Source organism: Dendrobates tinctorius, unplaced genomic scaffold (genome assembly GCF_039654945.1).
Source record: "Dendrobates tinctorius isolate UK_male_01 unplaced genomic scaffold, ASM3965494v1 ptg000208l, whole genome shotgun sequence".
Classification (NCBI taxonomy): Eukaryota; Metazoa; Chordata; class Amphibia; order Anura; family Dendrobatidae; genus Dendrobates; species Dendrobates tinctorius.
This window is the reverse complement of record NW_027361875.1, coordinates 6,451,218-6,472,585: the sequence shown is the minus strand read 5'-3', so window position 1 is coordinate 6,472,585 and position 21,368 is coordinate 6,451,218. Positions and strand designations below refer to the sequence as shown.

The window sequence follows — 21,368 nt, the reverse complement described above, 5'->3', positions numbered from 1 at the left end:
AATTTCTGCATATGTGTGCACATAGCCTTAGGATGCTTTCACATTACGTTCGGTGTCCTCATCGGGTCATACATCCGAAATCTCTTGAAAAACTGAGTCCAGACACATGTGCCGACGGGAACATAAACTGTAATGGTGACGGTAGCGCAAATGTGCTCTCTACCGTGCATCATTTTTGGGAGTGTACGCCTACTTATCTTTGTAATTTTCAAGCTTCGTGTATTCACGCCTTGGCGACACAGGGGTGATTAAATGCAGAATGTATCCAGACTGGTTCTCTCCAGCTGCTGCTGTTTTGACAAATGGTTCCAGGGTGCCGCCGGCTGAATCCCACCCATGCGTTTCATAGATTTGGTTAAAAAAAAAAATCCTGCATGCGTGAATGCAAATGCCCTCTAGAAAATTAACAAAATATTCTAAATGTGCTAGAGGATCTGTGTTTGCCAACTGAAACATACTGCATATAGTATGGAGAAAAAGGTTTAGGACTCTCCCAGGAAAAACACTACAAAGCAAAATCTGAAAATATTTTGAAAACCTTCAAACAAAATGTAACTTTTTCAAGGCGCTCATAGAAAAGGAGATTGCTGAAATATCTAGTGCTCTAAGGTATCTGATAAACAGTGATAAAATGCATTCAGTAGATGAGTGCTGATCTCGGGGATGGCGGCAATAAAGAGGAAAATTGTACACAAATGAATCATCCTTAGAGGCTTAAATATGTAAAAGAAAAATCGTGCTCGATCCCAGATTCAATGAGGTAGTAAAGTGCAAAATGCGAGTGTGGGCTGCAGAGTAGCGAGTGGAAGAACTTGGCTAATGGAAAATGTAGGATGCAGAAATAATAAAGAATCACAAGATACGTCTTCATATGCAAAGCACATTCCTATGAGACCCCCTATCTCTTACATTTACACCAATGCCCACTTGCATTCTGAATGTTTGTGTGTGTATATATATATATATAATTATATTTCGTGCAAGTGACCTACTCTGATTAAACAGCTATATTCTTGCGTGAATCAATTTTTACCCATTGTGATATATACAACAGCACAGTTGTGTTCAGGCTGATAAAACCTTCTTGACAAAAATCTGCAATAAGTGGCAGTAAAGATCTACCTAAATGCTAAGTATGAATCCAGTGCAAAGAAGGATTTGCAAAAGCAGTTATGTTGCTGTTTTCCGCTATTCTTTCTAATGTAATGTACTCAGATTGCTGTGGCCAGGTGTTTGCCATCAGTCAATAAATAACAAAATTGTATAAGCTCTAGGTGGGTGGCCCCATTACTTTTCTTATATAGACTTCATTAGTTTTTAATGTGGGTTTATTCACAATTCAGCGTAAGTTAGAAGCGTTAAACGTTGACCAGCCATTTCTCAGATTTACAACAAAATGTACTAAACCATTTTTTTTAGGGACCATATCACATTTGAAGTGACTTTGAGGGGCCTATATGACAGAGAATTCCCAATAATGACACCATCCTAAAAACTTTACCTCTCAAGTTGCTCAAAACCACATTCAAGAAGTTTATTAACCTTACAGGCGCTTCACAGGAATAAATGGAAAATGGAAAGACAAAATGAACGTTTAACTTTTTTCGCAAAAAATTTACTTTAAGACCTATATTTTTTTACTTTTACAAGAGAAACAGAAGAAAATGAACCTCTAAATATGTTGTGCAATTTCTCCTGAGCATGGTGATAACCCATATATGGTGGAAAACTACTGTTTAGCCATCCAGGAGGTCTCGGAAGGGAAGGAGCTTCATATATCTTTTTGAACGCAAAATTTGCTGGAATCATTAATGGATGCCATGTCATGTTTGGATAGCCCTTGATGTGCCTAGAGAGTGGAAACCCCCCATAAGTGACACCATTTTGGAAATTAGACCGAACAGGGAACTTATCTAGATGTGTGGTGAGCACCTTGAACCCCCAGGTGCTTCATAGAAGTTTTATAACTTTGAGCCACTAAAATAAAAAATACAATTTTTTCCATAAAAGTTTTCAGCCCCAATTTTTTTTATCTTCACAAGGGTGACAGGAGAAAATGGACCCCAAAGATTGTTTGCAGTTTCTTTTGAGTACACACACAATTACCTCATATGTGCTTGGAAACTACTTCTGAGGCACAGTGCAAACCTCAAAGGGAAGATGCACCATATAGAAGTTAACACATTTTGCTGGACTGGTTTGAGGGTGCCATGAGGTGTCAGAACAGCAGAACCCTCAATAAATGACTCCATTTTACAAACTACACCTCTCATTGAATTTATTTAGGGGTGCAGTGATCATATTGCCACAACAGGTGTCCCAAAACTTTATACCATTGGGCAGTGGAGAAAAAATAATTACATTTTTACCACCAAAACATTGTTTTAGCCCAAGATTTTACATTTTCACACTGGGAAATGTGTTTAAATAGGACCAAAATGTGTTCCACAATTTCTGCTGAATCTGGAAATACCTTGTATATATTTGTACAGTACTGTTTAGCCATATGGCGAGACTTGGGATGGGTGTTGCGCTCCATGCCTCTTGGAGCTCAAATATTGCTAGAATACAGGAGAGAGGGGTTTGGGAGTTGTCAACGTAATCCAATTGCAACCAAATGGGGCTGAGTCCAATCTGAAACACAGGTAGGTGCCAGTACTGCTGGTGAGCACAGCCTTGTAGGAAAACTGGAGAGGAATGGATCCGGCACACCAACACTGTTAATAAAATTAAAAAATCTTTATTTCGGCATATCAAGCCATGGTTAAAAACATAGAGAATACATGACGCATTTCTGGTGCATTAAAAGCGCCCTTAGTCATAGGATATCATTAGCAAAATGAACGGGAAAATAGAGAAAAGCAACCAATCAGCAACATATTAATGATTACGTTAATATTCACATTGTGACAGCTTGTGCATATTAACGTAATCATTAAAGAAAGGCCAAACATGTGGACGCTAAATGTGGTTTAGGCACACTGTGGGACTCAGACGGGAGGGGGCCATCTGGATTTGGGAGCACAGAATTTGCTGAAATTCTTTTTGGGGACGAGGAGCCACAATGCTTTTCCAGAGCCTTTGTGCTTTCAGTAACTTGGAAGCCCCCTATATTTCCTTTAACAGATGATGGACGTGTGTGGAGACTTGCTTTTTTGTGGATTGATTTGAAGCTTTTGTGGCACCCCAGGAGTCCGGTGGCCACAGTGGCATTGCCTCCCTCACAGGGGGTAATGTCATGCCTAGAAGCAATGAGAGGTCCTCTGACCAAATAGAACCATCATCCAACACTTGTTCTAACTCCAGACCAAAAGGGGTGGAGCTTAAGGGAGTGACAGTTGGTGGGAGGAGTTAGTTCTGAAGTAATGAGATTGTTCTGGAAAGTCGGAGGGAAGTGAGAGAGGGATTGAGGGCTGACAGAGTCTGAGGAGAGTCGAGGAGGAAAGGAGAAATTTAGGGATTTTGGGGAGTGGAGCTGAGAGTAAGCTCACCCCAGAGCTGAGCGCTTGAAACTGGACGCCAGAGTCCGTGGCTGTGCGAGTAAAGAGAGCCCGACAGTTAAATCCAGCGGGCAGGGGACTGCAGGCCTCCTGGCCCCTTAAAACACTCAGCGGCACAGCAGCATAAGAGAGCCCGGAGCCACCACGAATGAGCGACACCTGTAAAAAGGCTCAAGCTGCCTGCCATACGGGCAAGTGCTTAAAGAAAAGCAGGAATAGAGGCCCATGCACAGCTTTAGGCAGCAAGGACCTCAGAGGAAAGCGCAAAAGGAAGACCTCCATATCCATCTGGCTCAGTGGATCTTGAACTGCTTCCAGGCTACCCAGATCTCCCTCACTATCTGTGATCCCCTGGTCTGCACCCTGGACTATCAAGTAAAGGTAAAAGGAAATTGCAACCCTGCTGTGTCCTCAACTTCATTACTGCGTCATCTACTCTGCATTACAACTGTCACCACCATCCATTTTAAATAAAACATACAACTGTCCTGGGGCATAGCTCTGCCTGTGGAGAGCTGTAACAACTCGTCTGCATCACAGGTCTTTCAAGCAGCGTTTGCTAACCCCTTTATGGCCGAATTCCACAGGTCGCGTCATGAATTAACCCCCAATAATAACTATTCCCTTGATCATTTGATTGCTCGCCCAGGGCCACAGACTGGGTCACCGTTGCCGTGACATCCCCTGAAGTAACAGAACCGGCCCGGTACCGGGGTGCGCCACTTTTCTTGGGAACATTTTACACAACATTTTGAATAACATTTATCCTGCTCTCTACACTGAGCACTTACATCAGGGTTTACATCTAAATCTCCTAGTGATGTGATTCAGATGAAACCCTTGAGGGATCAATTCACTATAATAAGGCAGCAGACTTACTTTGACCTCTGTTCAGTGGTGTTCTGCTTTTCAAACGTGCACAAAACTGTGGCAGACTGCACTTTTATGAACCCCTAAAAAGACGGACACCACCGTGTCACAGGCCAGACAGTGTTCACAGTGCCTCCATCTGCCTCATCATAGGGAATCTTCCACCGGGGATTCCGTCTGAATCACGTATTTCAGAGATTTACACGGAAACCCTGGCGTAAGCTCTCAGCGCAGAGTGTAGGATAAATGGGCACCGAGCCTTACTGCGATCTTTGGGAAGCAAGAATGAAAAAATTAACAGCAGGCGAATAATTGATTTTAATTATTTTTTTGCATTATAAGTGATTGGGTGACTTTATTCTTCAGGTCGGTGTGATCACAGCGATACCAGATTTATATCGGGTTTTTATGCTTAACTGCTGTCACACACTAACTGATGCTTTTAAAACTTTTGCATCGCCATATTTTGAAAGCTATAATTTTTCTATATTTCGGCTGACAGTCATGTGAGGGTTTATTTTTTGACAGATGAGTTGACGTTTTTATTGGTACCATTTTCGGGCACATGACGCTTTTTGATCGCTTTCTATTCCAATTTTTTTGAGGCAGAATACACAATAAACAGCAATTTAGGAATTGTTTTTTGGGTTTTCTTTTTATGCTGTTCCACGTGTGGTAAAATTGGTAAGCCATTTTTATATTTTGGGTCAGTACAATTACAGCGATACCTCATTTATATCTTTTTTTCTTTTATGTTTTGGTGCTTTTACAAAATAAAAACTATTTTATAGAAAAAATAATTATTTTTACATTGCTTTATTCTGAGAGCTATAACTGTTTTATTTTTCTGCTGATGGAGCTGTATGGCAGCTTTTTTTTTGTGGTACAAGATGACGTTTTCAGCGGTACCATTTTTATTTACATCTGTCTTTTTTTTTTTCAAATGATATTTATTGGTATTTTAAATTTTTAAAAGGTATGGGTAAAGGGTAGGGAAAAGAGGTAGGAAAGTAAGGTGATAAGGAGGAAAGGGCAATGGAACAAGGGAAAGAAGGGATGGGGAAAGAAGTAAAAAAAAAAAAAAAGCCCTATAAAGATAGGGGAAAGACAGGCATACATATATACACTATCATAGGTTATATACAGTTGAACACGTAAAGCTTAATAAAGTATCCAGTAAAGGATTGTGTGCATATCATACAGTAAATCTGCACAAGGTTTAAGTTGCTTATTACAAACACCAACACCTGTAAATAAAAACGCAATACAATAATATACCTCAATGAATCCTAAGTTACTCCTAGCAAAACACATACAGTTTAATACAGAAGCTGAGAAAGTTGCTTATTATAAACGCCAACACTTGTTAAAAAACAAAAAGACAGTACACAAAGTATATAGTTTTACAATACTTGAGACTACAGATCACTGCAAGTAATCGCTTAATAAATATATATAGACCTGTCGCGTCCGGGTACACATATAAGTGACCCTAAGACCTTGGGGAGGTAAAGTCCGGTTCATTCAAAAGCCATAAAGTGGAAAATACTTCTTTGCCAATCAAAATACTTATAAACCTCAAGACACTCAGTTTGGAGACGGATCTGAATTGGGCTACATCTGTCTTTTTGATCGCGTTTTATTGCACTTTTTGTTTGGCAGTATGATGATAAAGTATTGCTATCACATAAATGTATTTATTGGATTAATTTTTTTCCTTTTTTTCTGTTCTTTATGTTGTGATTTCTTTAATTTTTATCCAATGAGAGAAAAGAATAGCATAGCACTCACCGATCCAGATGAAAAAGTCCACTTTGCTTAGCAATCCACGTTAAAACTTCATAGCCGGGAGGCTGGGGGGAGGAGTGAGCAATGTCTGACGACGGCCGTTTCGTGCTTACTAGCACTTCGACAGTGACTGACCCGTCGAAGTGCTAGTAAGCACGAAACGGCAGTCATCAGACTTTGTGGACTTTTTCACCTGGATCAGTGAGTGCTATGCTATTCTTTTCTCTCATTGGATTCATACATTGTGTTTTCTGCACCAGCCCCCTCGTGATCTCGGGGTTCAGCCTCCATGAGCAGTATGGTCATGACAGCCTCACATCTGCAGTAGTATTGGCAGTGCTGACCGGCTTTTTCTTTACATCTTTAATTTTTATATTTTTACAATTCTTAACTATTTTTGTAACTTTTTCTCCATTGTCCCAGGATGGCACAACGACTTTACACGGACAGATCACTGATCTAATACTGTGCAATTCTTCTGCATTGAAGAGCATTAGATCAGTGTCTCAGATGCAAGGAGGATGCATCAGCTCCTGCTCTGAGCAAGAAGACCATGCAATCGCGTTGCCGACTGGAGCACAGAAGGAGCTCCCTCCCTCTGCGATGCCCCGCGATGTCGTTGTCACTAATGACTGCAGCATCAGAGGGGTTTAACGCCTGCCATCAATCATGAACATTGCTGCAGGGTGCTGGCTCTCATATAGAGCGGACACCTGCATTTCATTGCCGCATCTCTCAGCTTGAGAATTTTCATGCCCTTAAATCACAGAGACGTGTGTTAGGTGCCGGGATTCTTCCTCTGCACAGGATGGATCCCAAGCTTTACCTTCTCCTGCGGTCCCTCATTCAGTCTCGACCACAGTGAATGCTGCTCAGCAGAGATGTCAGTCTCAGCATCTTGCCCAGACTCGTGCTGTGTGCTGTGTTACTGCTGCCTCTCCAAGTTCAGCTACAGTAACTGGCCATAGACAACGGCAAGCAGTCGTTCCTCAGGCTAAGTCCAGGATTCACTCTACTCAGCTTGTTCTTGAGGTGGCGACCTCTCATTCGTGTTCGTTCGTCAGCTGCTCAGGTCCTGCGGCGGATCCGGATTGGCTCACGAGCAAGGTTCTAACTGACTGGAATGTATAAAATGTTCTCTGGGCCACCCGGCGGGGTGCTAGGATCATACTTATTTGCTTTGTTTGTGCTTGGGGCTTCGGCTCTGCCTTTAATGGCCCGTGTCTGTGTCAGTGTATGCGTTAGCTGTTCCTGGTGAGGAAGGTTATCCTCTACTCAGGGCACAGTCTGGCTGTGTGCCGTGGCCACATCAGCTATCACACAGGGCACAGTCACGCCACGTGCTGGTGCACGCTTCAGTTAGTACAGGGCAGAGTCTAGCCACACGCTGTGGCACACACCTGTTAGCACGTGCTGTACATAGAGCAGAGTTTACCCACGTGCTCTGACACATTTCCTCCTTATCTCTCTGTGGAGTAACAGGGCTGATTCTTTATGTTCAGTTCACACTGCGTGACGTTTAACGCAGTGTACTAACCTTAGGTGCTCTGTAGCATTGTACCCCTCTGTGGAGCAACAGAACCCAGTACTTTAGCATTCTGTTCACACTGTGTGCAGTTAACCCAGTGTGCTTTTTGTGAATACTGGCAGTGCAGCGCCACCATTGTTCACATTAGCTGCAGTTTTACACCTCTACACATTGGACCCTAGGTTGCGAACGCACTTCATTATTATATTTTATTTAGTGCTTTCCGGTGTGCTTTTTAGGACCTTGCATCACCCACAATACAGCGTTCCAACTTTTGGCTTTAACTCAGGTCTCCTCCATGGTCAGCAATTTTACCATCTGTTTCCGACTCTAGCTTCAGAGCTGGAGTGGCCGGATAAAGTCCTCATCCCTGCCTTTTGAAGGGGACTGGCTGATCATCTAAAGGATGCCCTGGCCACTAGGGAGATTCCGGCCACACTGGAGGAATTGATATCGGTCTCCACTCGCATCGACCTTTGGCATTCAGAGCGAGGGTGTCACGATGACCTGTCCTGTGTGATGCGACCCGCAGGCCGGTAATTGAAACTACAAGACGCGGCACGTGATAATGTCCTGTGTGACACGGCCAGCCGGCCGGTAACTAAAACGACAAGACACGGGGAAAGGGGAAACAGTTACAACGGTGGGCCCTGCGATAGGGAAAGGGGATGTGGAGACCTCCTGCACTCCCCTGAGTCAGTGTCCCTAACGCTACCTATGCCGGTTCCGCACCGGGCGCCGAACAGGAACCTGTCGCCCTAGCACACCCTACACCTATCCCTTGCTAGGGAGCTGGGTGGCGCAGGCACTGGCCCCACCGCTGTACTAATACATACTAGGAAGAGCACAAACAGGGAAACACCACTTAGCTTTACTCTGTTGCACTTGCTCCTGGCAACAGAGTCCACCACCAGAATGCAGCTCTCCTCCTGAATCGTTGCCACCAAGCTCTGTCAGAGCTACAAGGAAATCCCCTATGACTCCTTCCACACCAGGGCTAAGACAGTGCTGCAAGGAACGTTCTCCAGCTCCTTCCTCCACCAAGGATGGTTGAAATGAACACTATCACCAACACTGATTGCAACACCTGTGACTCTTTTATAGCAGAGCCAGAGAAATCACACCTGCATTATAATCGTGAGCACTTAACTAAAGAAACCAGAGTGCAATGACGCTCACCACCACCGGGAGCAAACTTAGAACAAACGACACCACAGTGCAATAATCCTAATGGCCACAGGGGGGCAAAAACCAAACTTAAGCACAGCTTAAGAAAAAAAAAAGGTTACCTGTGCTTTTTATCAGTCCTGATCCAGCATGGATCATGACAGAGGGTTGGAGCGAGCCCAATGTCGGCAGAGGTTTCGGCTGGCTCTAAATTTTGCCAAGCCTCTGGAATCTCCAGCCCAAGTTTCTGAATCTCAGGAGAACATGGAGGTTTCTCGAGCAGGACCTAAGTCTCAGTCCGCTGGTACATCCCCGATCTGCCATGTTTGTAGGCAGCCTTGTCATTATGCCAACAAGTGTCCCCAACAGCAGGAAAAACGACCGTGTCTAGTGGCTGTAGGAGGAGGCTCACTAGACACGGCGGCGTTTTCCTCCAAGTTGACCTTCAGGGTGACACTTTCTTTTGACTCGACCACCTTTTCGGCGGAGGTTTGTGTGGACTCCAGGGTTGAGGGCAATTTTAAGTTCTCTGCCTTTACCCAACGGCACACAATACCCCTGGTGATGCTCTCCAAGCCAGTTACCGTCCGGGTGGTAAATGGGTCCACATTGCCCTCACAAATTACACATCAGACCATTCCAATATCTCTGGTCATGTCTCCAGAACATCATGAGACAATTTCATTGCTGGTCCTTCCCGAGGGTATTGAGGAGGTATTATTAGGGATACCCTGGTTGCGTTATCACTCCCCTCATATTGATTGAGCTACTGGGAGCATAATAGCTTGGAGTGGGTCATGTAAGGGAAAATGTTTGAGGGCTCAGGTTCAGGTTGCCACATCTGAAATCACCACAGATCTAAGGGTACCGTTACACTAAGCGATGCAATCGCGATCCCGACAACGATATGGATCGCTGGTGCATCGCTAAGTGGTCGCTAATGAGCTGCCACACAAGCAGATCTCACCAGCGACATAGCAGCGGTTGGGGGTCGCTACTTACCTGTCAGACGCGGTGATCCTGACATCCTACGCCCACGTCCACGCATCGCTCGTCGGCGCCACAGGAAGCCCAGCAGGAAGCGCCCGACAAGAAATGGTCCAGGACATTCTCGTGCGATCAGCGAAAGACAGCAGGGGAGCCGGTCGGAGGTAAGTATCACATGTAGCGATATCGCTAGCAATATCGCTGCTGCGTCACAAAACCAGTGACGTTACAGCGATATTGCTAGCGATATCGCTATGTGTAATGGGCCCTTAACTCCTCTCCCTAAGCATTATTGGCAGTATGCGGATGTGTTCTCCAAAAAGGCAGCAGAGACTCTTGCACCTCATCCTATGACTGTCCTATAGATCTCTTGCCAGGTGCTGAGCCTCCCCAGGGATGTGTTTATCCTCTCTCTCCCGAAGACCGAGGCTATGTCCCAATATATTAAAGAGAATCTGGCGAGAGGGTTTATCAGGAAGTCAGTATCTCCCGCTGGAGCTGGGTTCTTCTTTGTTCAGAAGAACGGAGAACTACGTCCATGCATAGATTACAGGGGTCTGAATGTCCTAACTATCAAGAATAAATACCCTCTACCTCTCATCTCGGAGCTCTTTGATAGGCTACGAGGAGCGAGGGTATTTACGAAATTAGATCTGCGTGGCGCGTATAATTTGATATGAATTCGTAAGGGAGATGAAAGGAAGACTGCCTATAACACACAGGACGACTACTACGATTATTTGGTGATGCCGCTCGGCCTGTGTAACGCTCCTGCCATCTTCCAAGACTTTGTTAACGACATCTTTCAGGAGATGTTTTCCACCTCGGTAGTCTTGTATCTGGATGACATACTTATTTACTCCCCAGATATCGGACTCCCATCGAAAGGATGTCTGTAAAGTCTTTGAGCTCCTACACGCCAATTCCCTGTTCGCTAAGTTAGAGAAGTGTGTGTTTGAGCAGGAGTCTTTGCCTTTCCTTGGCTATATCATCTTGCCCAAGGGCTTGGCCATGGATCCTGCCAAACTGGAGTCTGTAATGAACTGGCAAGAGCCCCATTCTATGAAAGCGGTGCAGCAATTCATGGGATTCATTAATTACTATCGCCAGTTCATTCCGTACTTCTCTACTCTGGTAGCTCCTCTGGTAGCCCTCATCAAAAAAGGAGCTAATTCCAAGTTGTGGTCGGAGGAGGTCTCCAAGGCCTTTATCTCCGTAAAGTCTCATTTTGCTAGGGCTCCCATATTACACCGTCGGTACTGGAGCAGTCCTGTGCCAGAAGTATGCTCAAGGTCATAAACGTCCATGTTTTTTTCTTTTCAAAGACCTTCACACCGACAGAGAGAAACTATTCCATCGGGGACAGGGATTTACTTGCCATGAAACTGGCTTTCTCAGAGTGGAGACACCTCCAAGAAGGGGCACGTTTCCCCCCTCCAAGTCTTCACTGACCACAAAAATCTGCTGTACCTGCAGACTGCCCAGCGGTTGAATTCTCGCCAGGCCAGGTGGTCCTTATTCTTCTCCTGATTTAATTTCACTCTCCATTTTCTCTCAGGGGAGAAGAATCTCCACGCTGATGCTCTGTCCTATTCTGTTGTGTCATCTGAGGAGGGGGACGAGCCTCGGCTTATCATCCTGTCGGAGAGTCTGCGAACGGTAGCCCTGGTTTCGCTTAAGTCGGTGCCTCCGGGCAAGACTCTAGTACCTCCAAATCTCCAGCCAGAGGTTCACTCTTGGGCTCACTCGTCTAGGGTGGGTGGACATTTCGGAATCAGAAGGACGTCTGAGTGTCTGACGAGGTCATATTGGTGGCCGCGAATGGCCCGCGACGTTAGGGACTATGTCCAGGCATGCGTTTCCTGCTCCAAGAATCGGCCATCCCGGCAGAGGCCCACGGGCTTGTTACATCCTCTGCCAGTGGCAGAAAGGCCCTGGGAAATGGTCGGGATCGACTTTGTTGTGGGTTTGCCCAAGTCCCGTGACAATACATTCATCTGGGTAGTCACCAACCATTTCTCCAAGATGGTACACTTAGTTTCTCTTCCGTGTGTACCGTCGGCAGGCACTTTGGCTGCGCTCTTTGTGAAGCACGTCTTCCATCTTCACGGCATGCTGGACAAGATAATCAGTGAACGAGGTCCTCAGTTCACTTCTCGGTTATGGAGAGAGCTCTGTTGTCTGCTCAGTATTGAGCTTAATCTCTCTTCAGCATACCATCCCGAGACAAATGGGTTGGTGGAGAGGGCCAATCAGACTCTGGTCACATACCTACGACACTTCGTCTCTGCCAGGCATGATAACTAGGCATCTTTGTTGCCTTGGGCAGAGTTTGCTCTTAACAACGTGGTCGCCGATTCTACAGGGCAGACTCCATTCCTCCTTAATTACGGTCAGCATCCGTATGTTCCTGTCCCCATGCGCGTCTCGTCTTCTGGCTCTAGGGTGGTAGACTGGGCTGTGGAGGCTCGTGACATCTGTGACCACACACAGGGTGCCATCAAGGACTCTAAGGAGAAAATGAGGGTTTCTGCTGATGCACGTCAACTTCCCACCCCTGTCTTTGCTCCCAGCGACTTGGTGTGGCTCTCTGCTCATAATATCAAGCTGCGCGTAGAGTCCACTAAGCTTGCTGCCAGTTATCTGGGTCCCGGAGCAGGTAAATCCTGTGGTGTATTGCCTGTCCCTTCCGCCACGCCTGAATATCACCAACACCTTTCACGTATCCCTCTTGAAACCCGTTCACATGTCCCGGTTTTCTGAGTCATCTGCCGAGACATCGGGTACGTCCTCGGACGACTTTGAGGTGAACGCGATTGTTGGTTCCAAGGTGGTACGGGCAAAAAATTTTAATTAGTGGACTGGAAGGGTCATGGTCCAGAGGATAGGACCTGGGAGCCGGTTGAGCACATTTGTACCCCCAGCTTATTGTGGTCTTCGAGTGTGGCGAGGCTCGCGGGGAGGGGGGCGCTAATGTAAGGCGCCAGGATTCTCCCCCTGCACAGGATGGATCCCAAGCCTTGTGTTCTCTTGCAGTCTCCAATTCAGTCTCGACTGCAGTGAATGCTGCTCAGCAAAGATGTCGGTCTAGGCGTCTTGCCCACACTCGTGCTGTGCGCTGTGTTACTGCTGCCTCTCCAGGTTTAGCTATAGTAACTGGCCATAGACAACGGCGAGCAGTCGTTACTTAGGCTAAGTCCAGGATTCACTCTACTCAGCATGCTTGTGAGGTGGCGACCTCTCATTCGTAGTTGGTCGTCAGCTGCTCAGGTCCTGCGGCGGATCTGGATTGGCTCACGAGCAAGGTCCTAACTGACTGGAACGTATTAAAGGTTCTCTGGGCCGCCCAGTGGGGTGTTAGGATCATACAATAAGTATGCATTGTGTGTGATTGAGGCTTCAGCTCTGCCTCTAATGGTCTGTGTCTGTGAGGTCTGTGAGTGTGTCAGTGAGTGTATGAGTTAGCTATTCCTAGTGAGGCAGGTTATCCTGTACTCAGGGCACAATCTGGTGCAACAGTTATCACACAGGGCACAGTCAGGCCAAGTGCTGGTGCACGCTTCAGTTAGTACAGGGCAGAGTCTAGCCACACGCTGTGGCACACATCTGTTGGCATGTGTCAGAGTTTATCCACGTGCTCTGACACATTTCTTCCTTATCGCTCTTTGGAGTAACAGGGCTGATTCTATATGTTCAGTTCACAATGAGTTACGTTTAACGCAGTGTGCTAGCCTTGATGCTCTGTAGCATTGTACTGCTCTGTGGAGCAACAGAGCGCAGTACCTTAGCGTTCTGTTCACACAGTGTGCAGTTAACCCAGTGTGCTTTTTGTGAACGCTGGCAGTGCAGCGCCGCTATTGCTCACATTAGCTGTAGTTTTACACCTCTGCACGGTGGACCCTGGTTTGCGAATGCACTTCATTATTATATTTTATTTAGTGCGTTCCGCCCACCCTAACAAAATGTCACACAAAATACTTATTAATTAATATTTCCCCCTTGTTTACTTTACCTCAGCACAATTTTGGAACCAATTTTTTTTTTTGTTAGGATGTTATAAGGGTTAAAAGTTGACCAGCAATTTCTCATTTTTACAACACCATTTTTTTTGGGACCACATCACATTTGAAGTCACTTTGAGGGGTCTGTCTGTATGATAAAAAGTACTCAAAAGTGACACCATTCTAAAAATTGCACCCCTGAAGGTGCTCAAAACCACATTCAAGAAGATTATTAACCCTTCAGGTGCTTCACAGGAATTTTTGGAATGTTTAAAAAAAATTAACATTTAACTTTTTCACAAAAAATTTTCTTTAGATCTAATTTGTTTTTATTTTACCAAGGGTAACAGGATAACTTGGACCTCAAAAGCTGTTGTACAATTTGCCCTGAGTACGCGGATACCCTATTTATGCATGTAAACCACTGTTTGGGCGCATGGCAGAGCTCGGAAGGGAAGGAGCGCCGTTTGACTTTTCAATGCAAAATTGGCTGGAATTGAGATCGGGGGCCATGCTGCATTTGGAGAGCCCCTGATGTGCCTAAACAATGGAAACCTGCCAATTCTAACTCCAACACTAACCCCAACACACACCTAACCCTAATTCCAGCCCTAACCATAACCCTAATCCCAACCCTAACCCTAATCCCAACCCTAACCCCAACTCTAAACCTAACTTTAGCCTCAACTATAACCCTAACTTTAGCCCCAACCCTAACTTTAGCCACAACCCTAACACTAACTTTAGCCCCAACCCTAACCCTAACTTTAGCCCCAATCCTAACTCTAACTTTAGCCCAACTTACTTTAGCCCAACTCTAACCCTAATTGGAAAATGGAAATAAATGCATTTTTTTTATTTTATTATTTTTCCCGGGGGTGATAAAGAGGGTTTGATGTACTATATTTTTTTATTTTGATCAGTGTGATAAGGTCTATCACAGTGATTAAAATGAACCAGTAGGAAAAAAGCTCCTATTGTTTCTGGGTGCCGGCTGGCAGATCTCGGCGGGCGCACTGCTCATGCGCCCACCATTTTCTTCCGGAAGAAGAAGCCTGTGGCCCGGGGGACTTCAGGGGGGCCTGTAGGGACAACGGAGGTACCGGGGGGGTGATCAGGGGATCGGGGACCTTATTTCTCTGTCCTCTGATGTGCGATCATATCAGAGGGGAGAGAAATTAAATGGAAAATCAGACTTTTTTTTGCGGTCGCTGTTATACTGTTACTGCAAAAACTGACCCGAATCATGTTCTCTCATGTCTCGGATACCCCCAACAACCGAGACCCCAGAGAAATTCCGATGCTGGGGGCGCTATAACCTTAAACCTCAACGCCATTAAAAAGTGATGCTGTGGTTTAAGTACCCTTAACTGCCGCCATTAAAAGGCATATTGGCAGTTGTTAAGGGGTTGAATGTAACTTTTATCATTCTCCCCTGCTCGCGCCGATGGCCAGCAGACCAGGGGAGAATGATGAGAGCCGTGTTCAGCACCCGGCGCCGGGGAACAGTGCTTACTGCAACGCTTCTTCCCTGGCACCCGTCCATGTGGTACTGATGTGGCACACACATGCCACACATGTGCCGCAAGTATTACACACACGGACACTGACATCTCTGGTACCGGAAATATCAGCACGTGTGAAAGAGGCATTATAGCGGGTTTTTATGTTTGGCAGCTGTCACATGCTAAATGCTAAAAGATGCTTTTTATTGCAATTAATAGTTTTTGCATCACCACATTTTGAGACCTATAATTTTTCCATATTTTGGCCCACAGGGTCATGTGAGGTCTTGTTTTTTTCAGGATGAGCTGATGTTATTATTGGTATAATTTTCGGGCACATGACATTTTTTGATCGCCTTCTACTCCGATTTTTAGGAGACAGAATGAGCAAAAACCAGCAATCCATTACCATATATACTCAAGTATAAGCTGAGATTTTCAGCCCATTTTTTAGGCTGAAAGTGCTCCTCTCGGCTTATACTCGAATTATATATGCCAGGGGGTCAGCGGGGGAGAGGGAAGGGAACGTGGGTGTCAGATCATACTTACCCTCTTCTGGTGCGGTCTCTGCAGCCCCTGCTTCTCCCATGGTCTCCGGCGCCTGTGTTCAGCGGTCACGTGGTACCGCTCATTGAAGTCATGAATGTGCGCATATTCATGACTTTAATGAGCGGTACCATGTGACTGCTGAACACTGGAAGAGCTGCGGTGCCAGAGACCGTGGGAGAAGCAGGGGCTGCAGAGACGCGCCAGGAGGGGGTAAGTATGACGGGAAGGATGGGGGGAGCTATATTCACCTGTCCCCGTTCCACCGCTGTGCACCGCTCTGTCCTCCGCATCCTCTGGCTGTGACGTTCAGGTCGGAGGGAACAATGATGTGGTTAGTGCGTGCCCTCTGCCTGAACAGTCAGTGACAGAGGACCCGGTAGACAGAGCGGTGCGGGGCGGTGGAAAGTGGACAGGTGAATATCACAGGTGCCAGGGCCCTGAGCCAGCGGCGACACAAGCACCTGGCCCCCATAGTGCGCCGGTGTCCCCGCCTGCTCAGGACATCGGCACCTGGCCCCCAGCGACGAGAGGTGAGTATGACATTTTTTTTTATTCGCAGCAGCAGCATATGTGGCAATAACCTTTATGGAGCAGCATATGGGGTATAATCTATGGAGCATCTTATGGGGCAGCATATGGGGCATAATCTATGGAGCATCTTATGGGGCAGTATATGGGGCATAATCTATGGAGTATCTTATGGGGCAGCATATGGGGCATAATCTATGGAGCATCTTATGGGGCAGCATATGGGGCATAATCTATGGAGCATCTTATTGGGCAGCATATGGGGCATAATCATTGGAGCATCATATGGGGCAGCATATGGGGCATAATCTATGCAGTATCTTATGGGGAAGCATATGGGGCATAATCTATGGAGCATCTTATGGGGCCATAACCTTTATGGAGCAACATATGGGGCATAATCTATGGAGCATCTTATGGGGCCATAACCTTTATGGAGCAGCATATGGGGCATATTATTCTATAGAGCATCTTATGGGGCCATAACCTTTATGGAGCAGCATACGGTGCATATTATTCTTTGGAGCATCTTATGGGGCCATTATTAACCTTTGTGCAGCATTATATGGGATGTATTTTGTATGGAGCATCTTATACGGCCATCATGAACTGTATGGAGCATTATATGGGGCTCCTGATTCAATATGGATATTCAAAAACATTTAACCTACTGATGTCTCAATTCATTTTACTTTTATTGGTATCTATTTTTATTTTTGAAATTTACCAGTAGGTGCTGCATTTTCCCCCCTAGGCTTATACTCGAGTCAATACGGTTTCCCAGTTTTTTGCGGCAAAATTAGGTGATTCGGTTTATACTCGGGTCGGCTTATACTCGAGTATACATGGTAATTTCTTTTGGGGAGGCGCTTACACTGTTTCGCATGTGGTAAAATTGATAAGGTAGTTTTATTCTTTGGGTCAGTACGATTACAGTGATGCCTCATTTATAATTTTTTATGTTTTGGCACTTTTATACAATAAAAACTATTTTACATAAAAAAATAATTATTTTTGCATCGCTTTATTCTGAGAGCTATAACTTTTTTATTTTTTCGCTGATGATGCTGTATTGGGGCTTGTTTTTTGCAGGACAAGATGATATTTCCAGCGGTACTACGCTTATTTATATCCATCTTTTTGAGTGCGTGTTATTCCAGTTTTTGTTCGTCGGTATGATGAGAAAGCATTATTTTTTTGCCTCTTTTTTTTATGGTGTTCACTAAAGGGGTTAATTAATGGGACAGTTTTATAGGTCGGGTCGTTACGGACACAGCAGTACTAAATATGTGTACTTTTATTGTTTAGATTTTTTTATTCAAATATTTATTTATTGATAGAATAAATATTGCTTTTTTATTATTTTTTAAAATATTTTTACAATTATTTAAAAAAACATTTTTTTATTGAATTCTAACTTTTACACTTTGTCCCACTATGGGACACTCATTTTGTGCAGGCTGATTGCTTCTATAGCATGCAGATCTTCATGCTATAGAAGCAGTCAGCGTTGCATGTATTTTACACTGACCTGAGAGACTTCCTGATCATCACTGCACATGACAGGAAGTCTCTCAGCTCTGGAGACCCGTATGTTGTCATCATGTTTTATCACAGTGTTACGGGGATTAAAGTGCCAGAAGTCAGCTGTGAGAATCAACTGACACCCGGCCGATCGCTAATGACGTACTATCCCATCCATGGGCAGTAAGTCCCAGGGCACATGGACGGGATATTACGTCCACTGTCAGAAAGGGGTTAAATATAAAATGTAATATGCTTGTTCCTTGCCACTCTAAATGTATTCCCAAACCTTGAAGTGGGTGAGAATAGCTTGGTTGTATAAGGAGGTGACGGAGGACCTCTATACACCTTCTCTCCTTTCCGTGTGGCCTCTGTGCAATTTATGAAAATATGTCATGTTTCATGTGTTAACTATGTGCTGTAATATGTCAATATGTTATCCTACTATGTAGTATAATACATTATGTCTGTATTGTGTTTTGAGGGGAGTTCCCCTTTAATTGCTGTTGCTAGAGTTAGGGAATGTAGAGATAATCTGGTGGGCTGGGCCAGCAGCAGAAAGGCGGAAGGAAGCTGCTGTTCCGGGTCAGTAGCCCGGGCACGTTTGCCCTGGGCAGGTGTGTAACTTCAGCCGGGGCATTGCCAGAAGGAATTAGAATATTGGAATAAAGGTAAATAAATATAAAATATAGCTTTATTAGTTAAGATAAAACCTTAATCTCATATAGGAGCACGTACAAAGACAAACAGACTAAATAAGGGTACTGCACAAAGGATACAGGACAGCTAGGGGTCCTTTCAATGCCCAATCCTAACTGGTGTAGCCAAAATCAGCATCATTAATTGTCAGTAAATAGAAAGTCACACTATTCTGACCAAACTATTTAGCATACCAAGTAATGTGCAGACCACATAGGCAATGAAATACTCCTAAACTTAAAAAAAAATAGCCTGAATTTCAATCTTATGGTTACTATATTGCAGATAATGCCTATGAAAACGTCACACAATGTTCATAAAAAATACAATTTCACAATAAACACTATGTGCTTCTACAAATACAGTGACTGGGTTATTCAAATTGGCATATCTCTATCTAAGATCACTGCTCATGATCCATCACCTGCAACATATAAACCATAGAAAATATATATCAGGCAGCATGGTTCGAAGGAAGAGTCCTTAGACAATAGCACATTTATAATCATGTAGCAAATATTAAATCTGCGACTGCCAAGAGATAGACTCTGTCATCATAAAGGACCATATGCGACAATATAGACAAGAATGGAACAATCTCACTAGTATTTGAAATCTATGGTGGATACCATTTTCTTTATATGTCTCCCCTCTCCAGACACGTTTTGTCCTCACTCATCACGGGAGTCTCAGGAAGGGAAAAAATTGTGTGATCATGTCGCTAGATCAGCTTGCCGCCAGCAGCAGAAAGGCGGGAGGAAGCTGCTGCTCCGGGTGAGTAGCCCGGGTACGTTTGCCCTGGGCTGGTCTGTAACTTCAGCCGGGGCATTGCCAGACCCCAGGAGGGGATAGAATCTGCTGCCCTGGGACCTAAGGACACCAGCGACAGTCGGAGCACTGTCAGACCCCAGGAGAAGTAATCTGTTGCTCTGGGACTTTAGGACAGCAACATGGGCACAGGACTGTGTGGGTGCCCCGCCGAAGGGACTTGAAGCGTCCAGATCCCGACGTATGAATTACTGCTTTGTTTCAGCTACCGCGGCCGTTGTGGGTACGGCCATGTACATTGCTAGGTAGAGAGAATGAAACCAGTGTTGCAATTTACTTAATCTCTGTTATTAAAGTTCGTTCCCTTTTTTAACTGCAAGTTGTGCCTGAGGATTGTGTCCGTTCGGTCCATCTCTGTGTTTTATGTACAAAGAGCCAGGGTGTCTGTGGACTGTGTTTTGTGGGTGAACTCGGTCAGGACTACCACTCTGGTCACCCTTCTTACAGTTGTGTTTCCATGTATGCCAGAGTGCATGAAAAGTGCTTATCAGGTGCTCAGGAAAGCTGGGCAGCAGGTGTGTTAGTGTGTGACCTAATGCAGGTGTCTCACTGGCCTATGAAAACTGCAAGTGGTGACAGTGAAAAGTGTTGTGTAGATGTGAGTATTGGCTGTGAGGTGCCCGTAGATGAAAGCTGGTGATGTTGTCACACTCAGCTCTGCAGCAGCTGCAAAAGTATTATTAAATATAAAGATCCCCCTACCCCCACACTGACTGCTGAAAACTGTATGTAATAAAAGCTGAAAGATGTCTGCATCAAACTCCTAGCTGCTCTGCTCCTGGCACTTTGTAATCGCACACAGCTCTGCAGAGAGATCAGTGAACAGAGCAGACTGTCTGTCATTACATGCCTCACACTCAGAAACCTGCTCTCAGTTAATCTGGGGGTCTGTTCTTTTTTTCCCCTGTATATTGCTGTCTGCTTATGATTGGTCAACTTCATGGAGGGGAAGAAGTACCCGCCCACAATAAAAAAAATCACTGGTAATGCCCCCTTGGACTAATAGTTTATAATTTAAACTTTACAAGCTAATATTTCTGTAATGGAAAGGAGGAATTTAAAAAAAAAAAAAAACTGTTTACTGTAGACGCTATTCCATGATGTCACTAGTTTAACATGCTCAAACTGGTGAAAAGTTCTCCTTAAAACAGCGGATATCATTCAACAAGAGACTAAATTAAGCTGTTACCTATGTTACATGTCAAAGAAGTTGTATGTACAGATATTAGCGGTACATTACTATAATGTGTGTTCGTGACCCTCATCGATAACTCGCAAGGTCAGTTGTGTTTATGAAAACCTTCTCACCTTTTTTCATAAGGAGACGCAAACCCTGGTCCAACTCTGTATGTCATGTTCATCCTGCCTTTCCATGCACTTGGTACCTCCATTCCAGACATTTTGCTAGGAAATATAAATATAAGCCAAAGTAAATTATTAAGAATTATAGAATCATAGAATGTTAGAGCTGGAAGTGACTTAAAGGGTCATCGTGTCCAACCCCCTGCTCAATGCAGGATTCACTAAACCATCTCAGACAGATATCTGTCCAGCCTTTGTTTGAAGGCTTCCAGTGAAGGAGAACTCACCACCTCTCGTGGCAGCCTGTTCCATTCATTGATTACCCTCAATATCAAAAGGTTTTTTGTAATATTCTATTAGTCACTGCCCATTGTTGAGGCTTTTGTAGATCCTTCTGAATCCTTTCTCTGTCTTCTCTAGTGTTAGCTATGCCTCCTAGCTTTGCATTGATTGCAAATTTGATTAGTTTACCTTCAGTACCCCACTTGAAACACTTATCCTATTGCATGTGCAACCATTTATCATCACTCTTGAGTATGATCACTGAGCCAGTTATGAATCCATCTGACGGTAGCCTTGTCTATCCCATACT

At 44.8% G+C, this 21,368-nt stretch overlaps 1 protein-coding gene across 1 annotated transcript in view; it reads right to left on the bottom strand.

The window, feature by feature from the left end:
- Positions 1 to 21,368, bottom strand: part of LOC141058039 (putative N-acetylated-alpha-linked acidic dipeptidase) — a 262,752-nt gene that overhangs the window by 173,999 nt on the left and 67,385 nt on the right. The window contains exon 6 of the mRNA XM_073554180.1: positions 20,783 to 20,878. Coding sequence (XP_073410281.1) covers positions 20,783 to 20,878 — 96 coding nt within the window. The remainder of the gene's footprint in view (positions 1 to 20,782; positions 20,879 to 21,368) is intronic.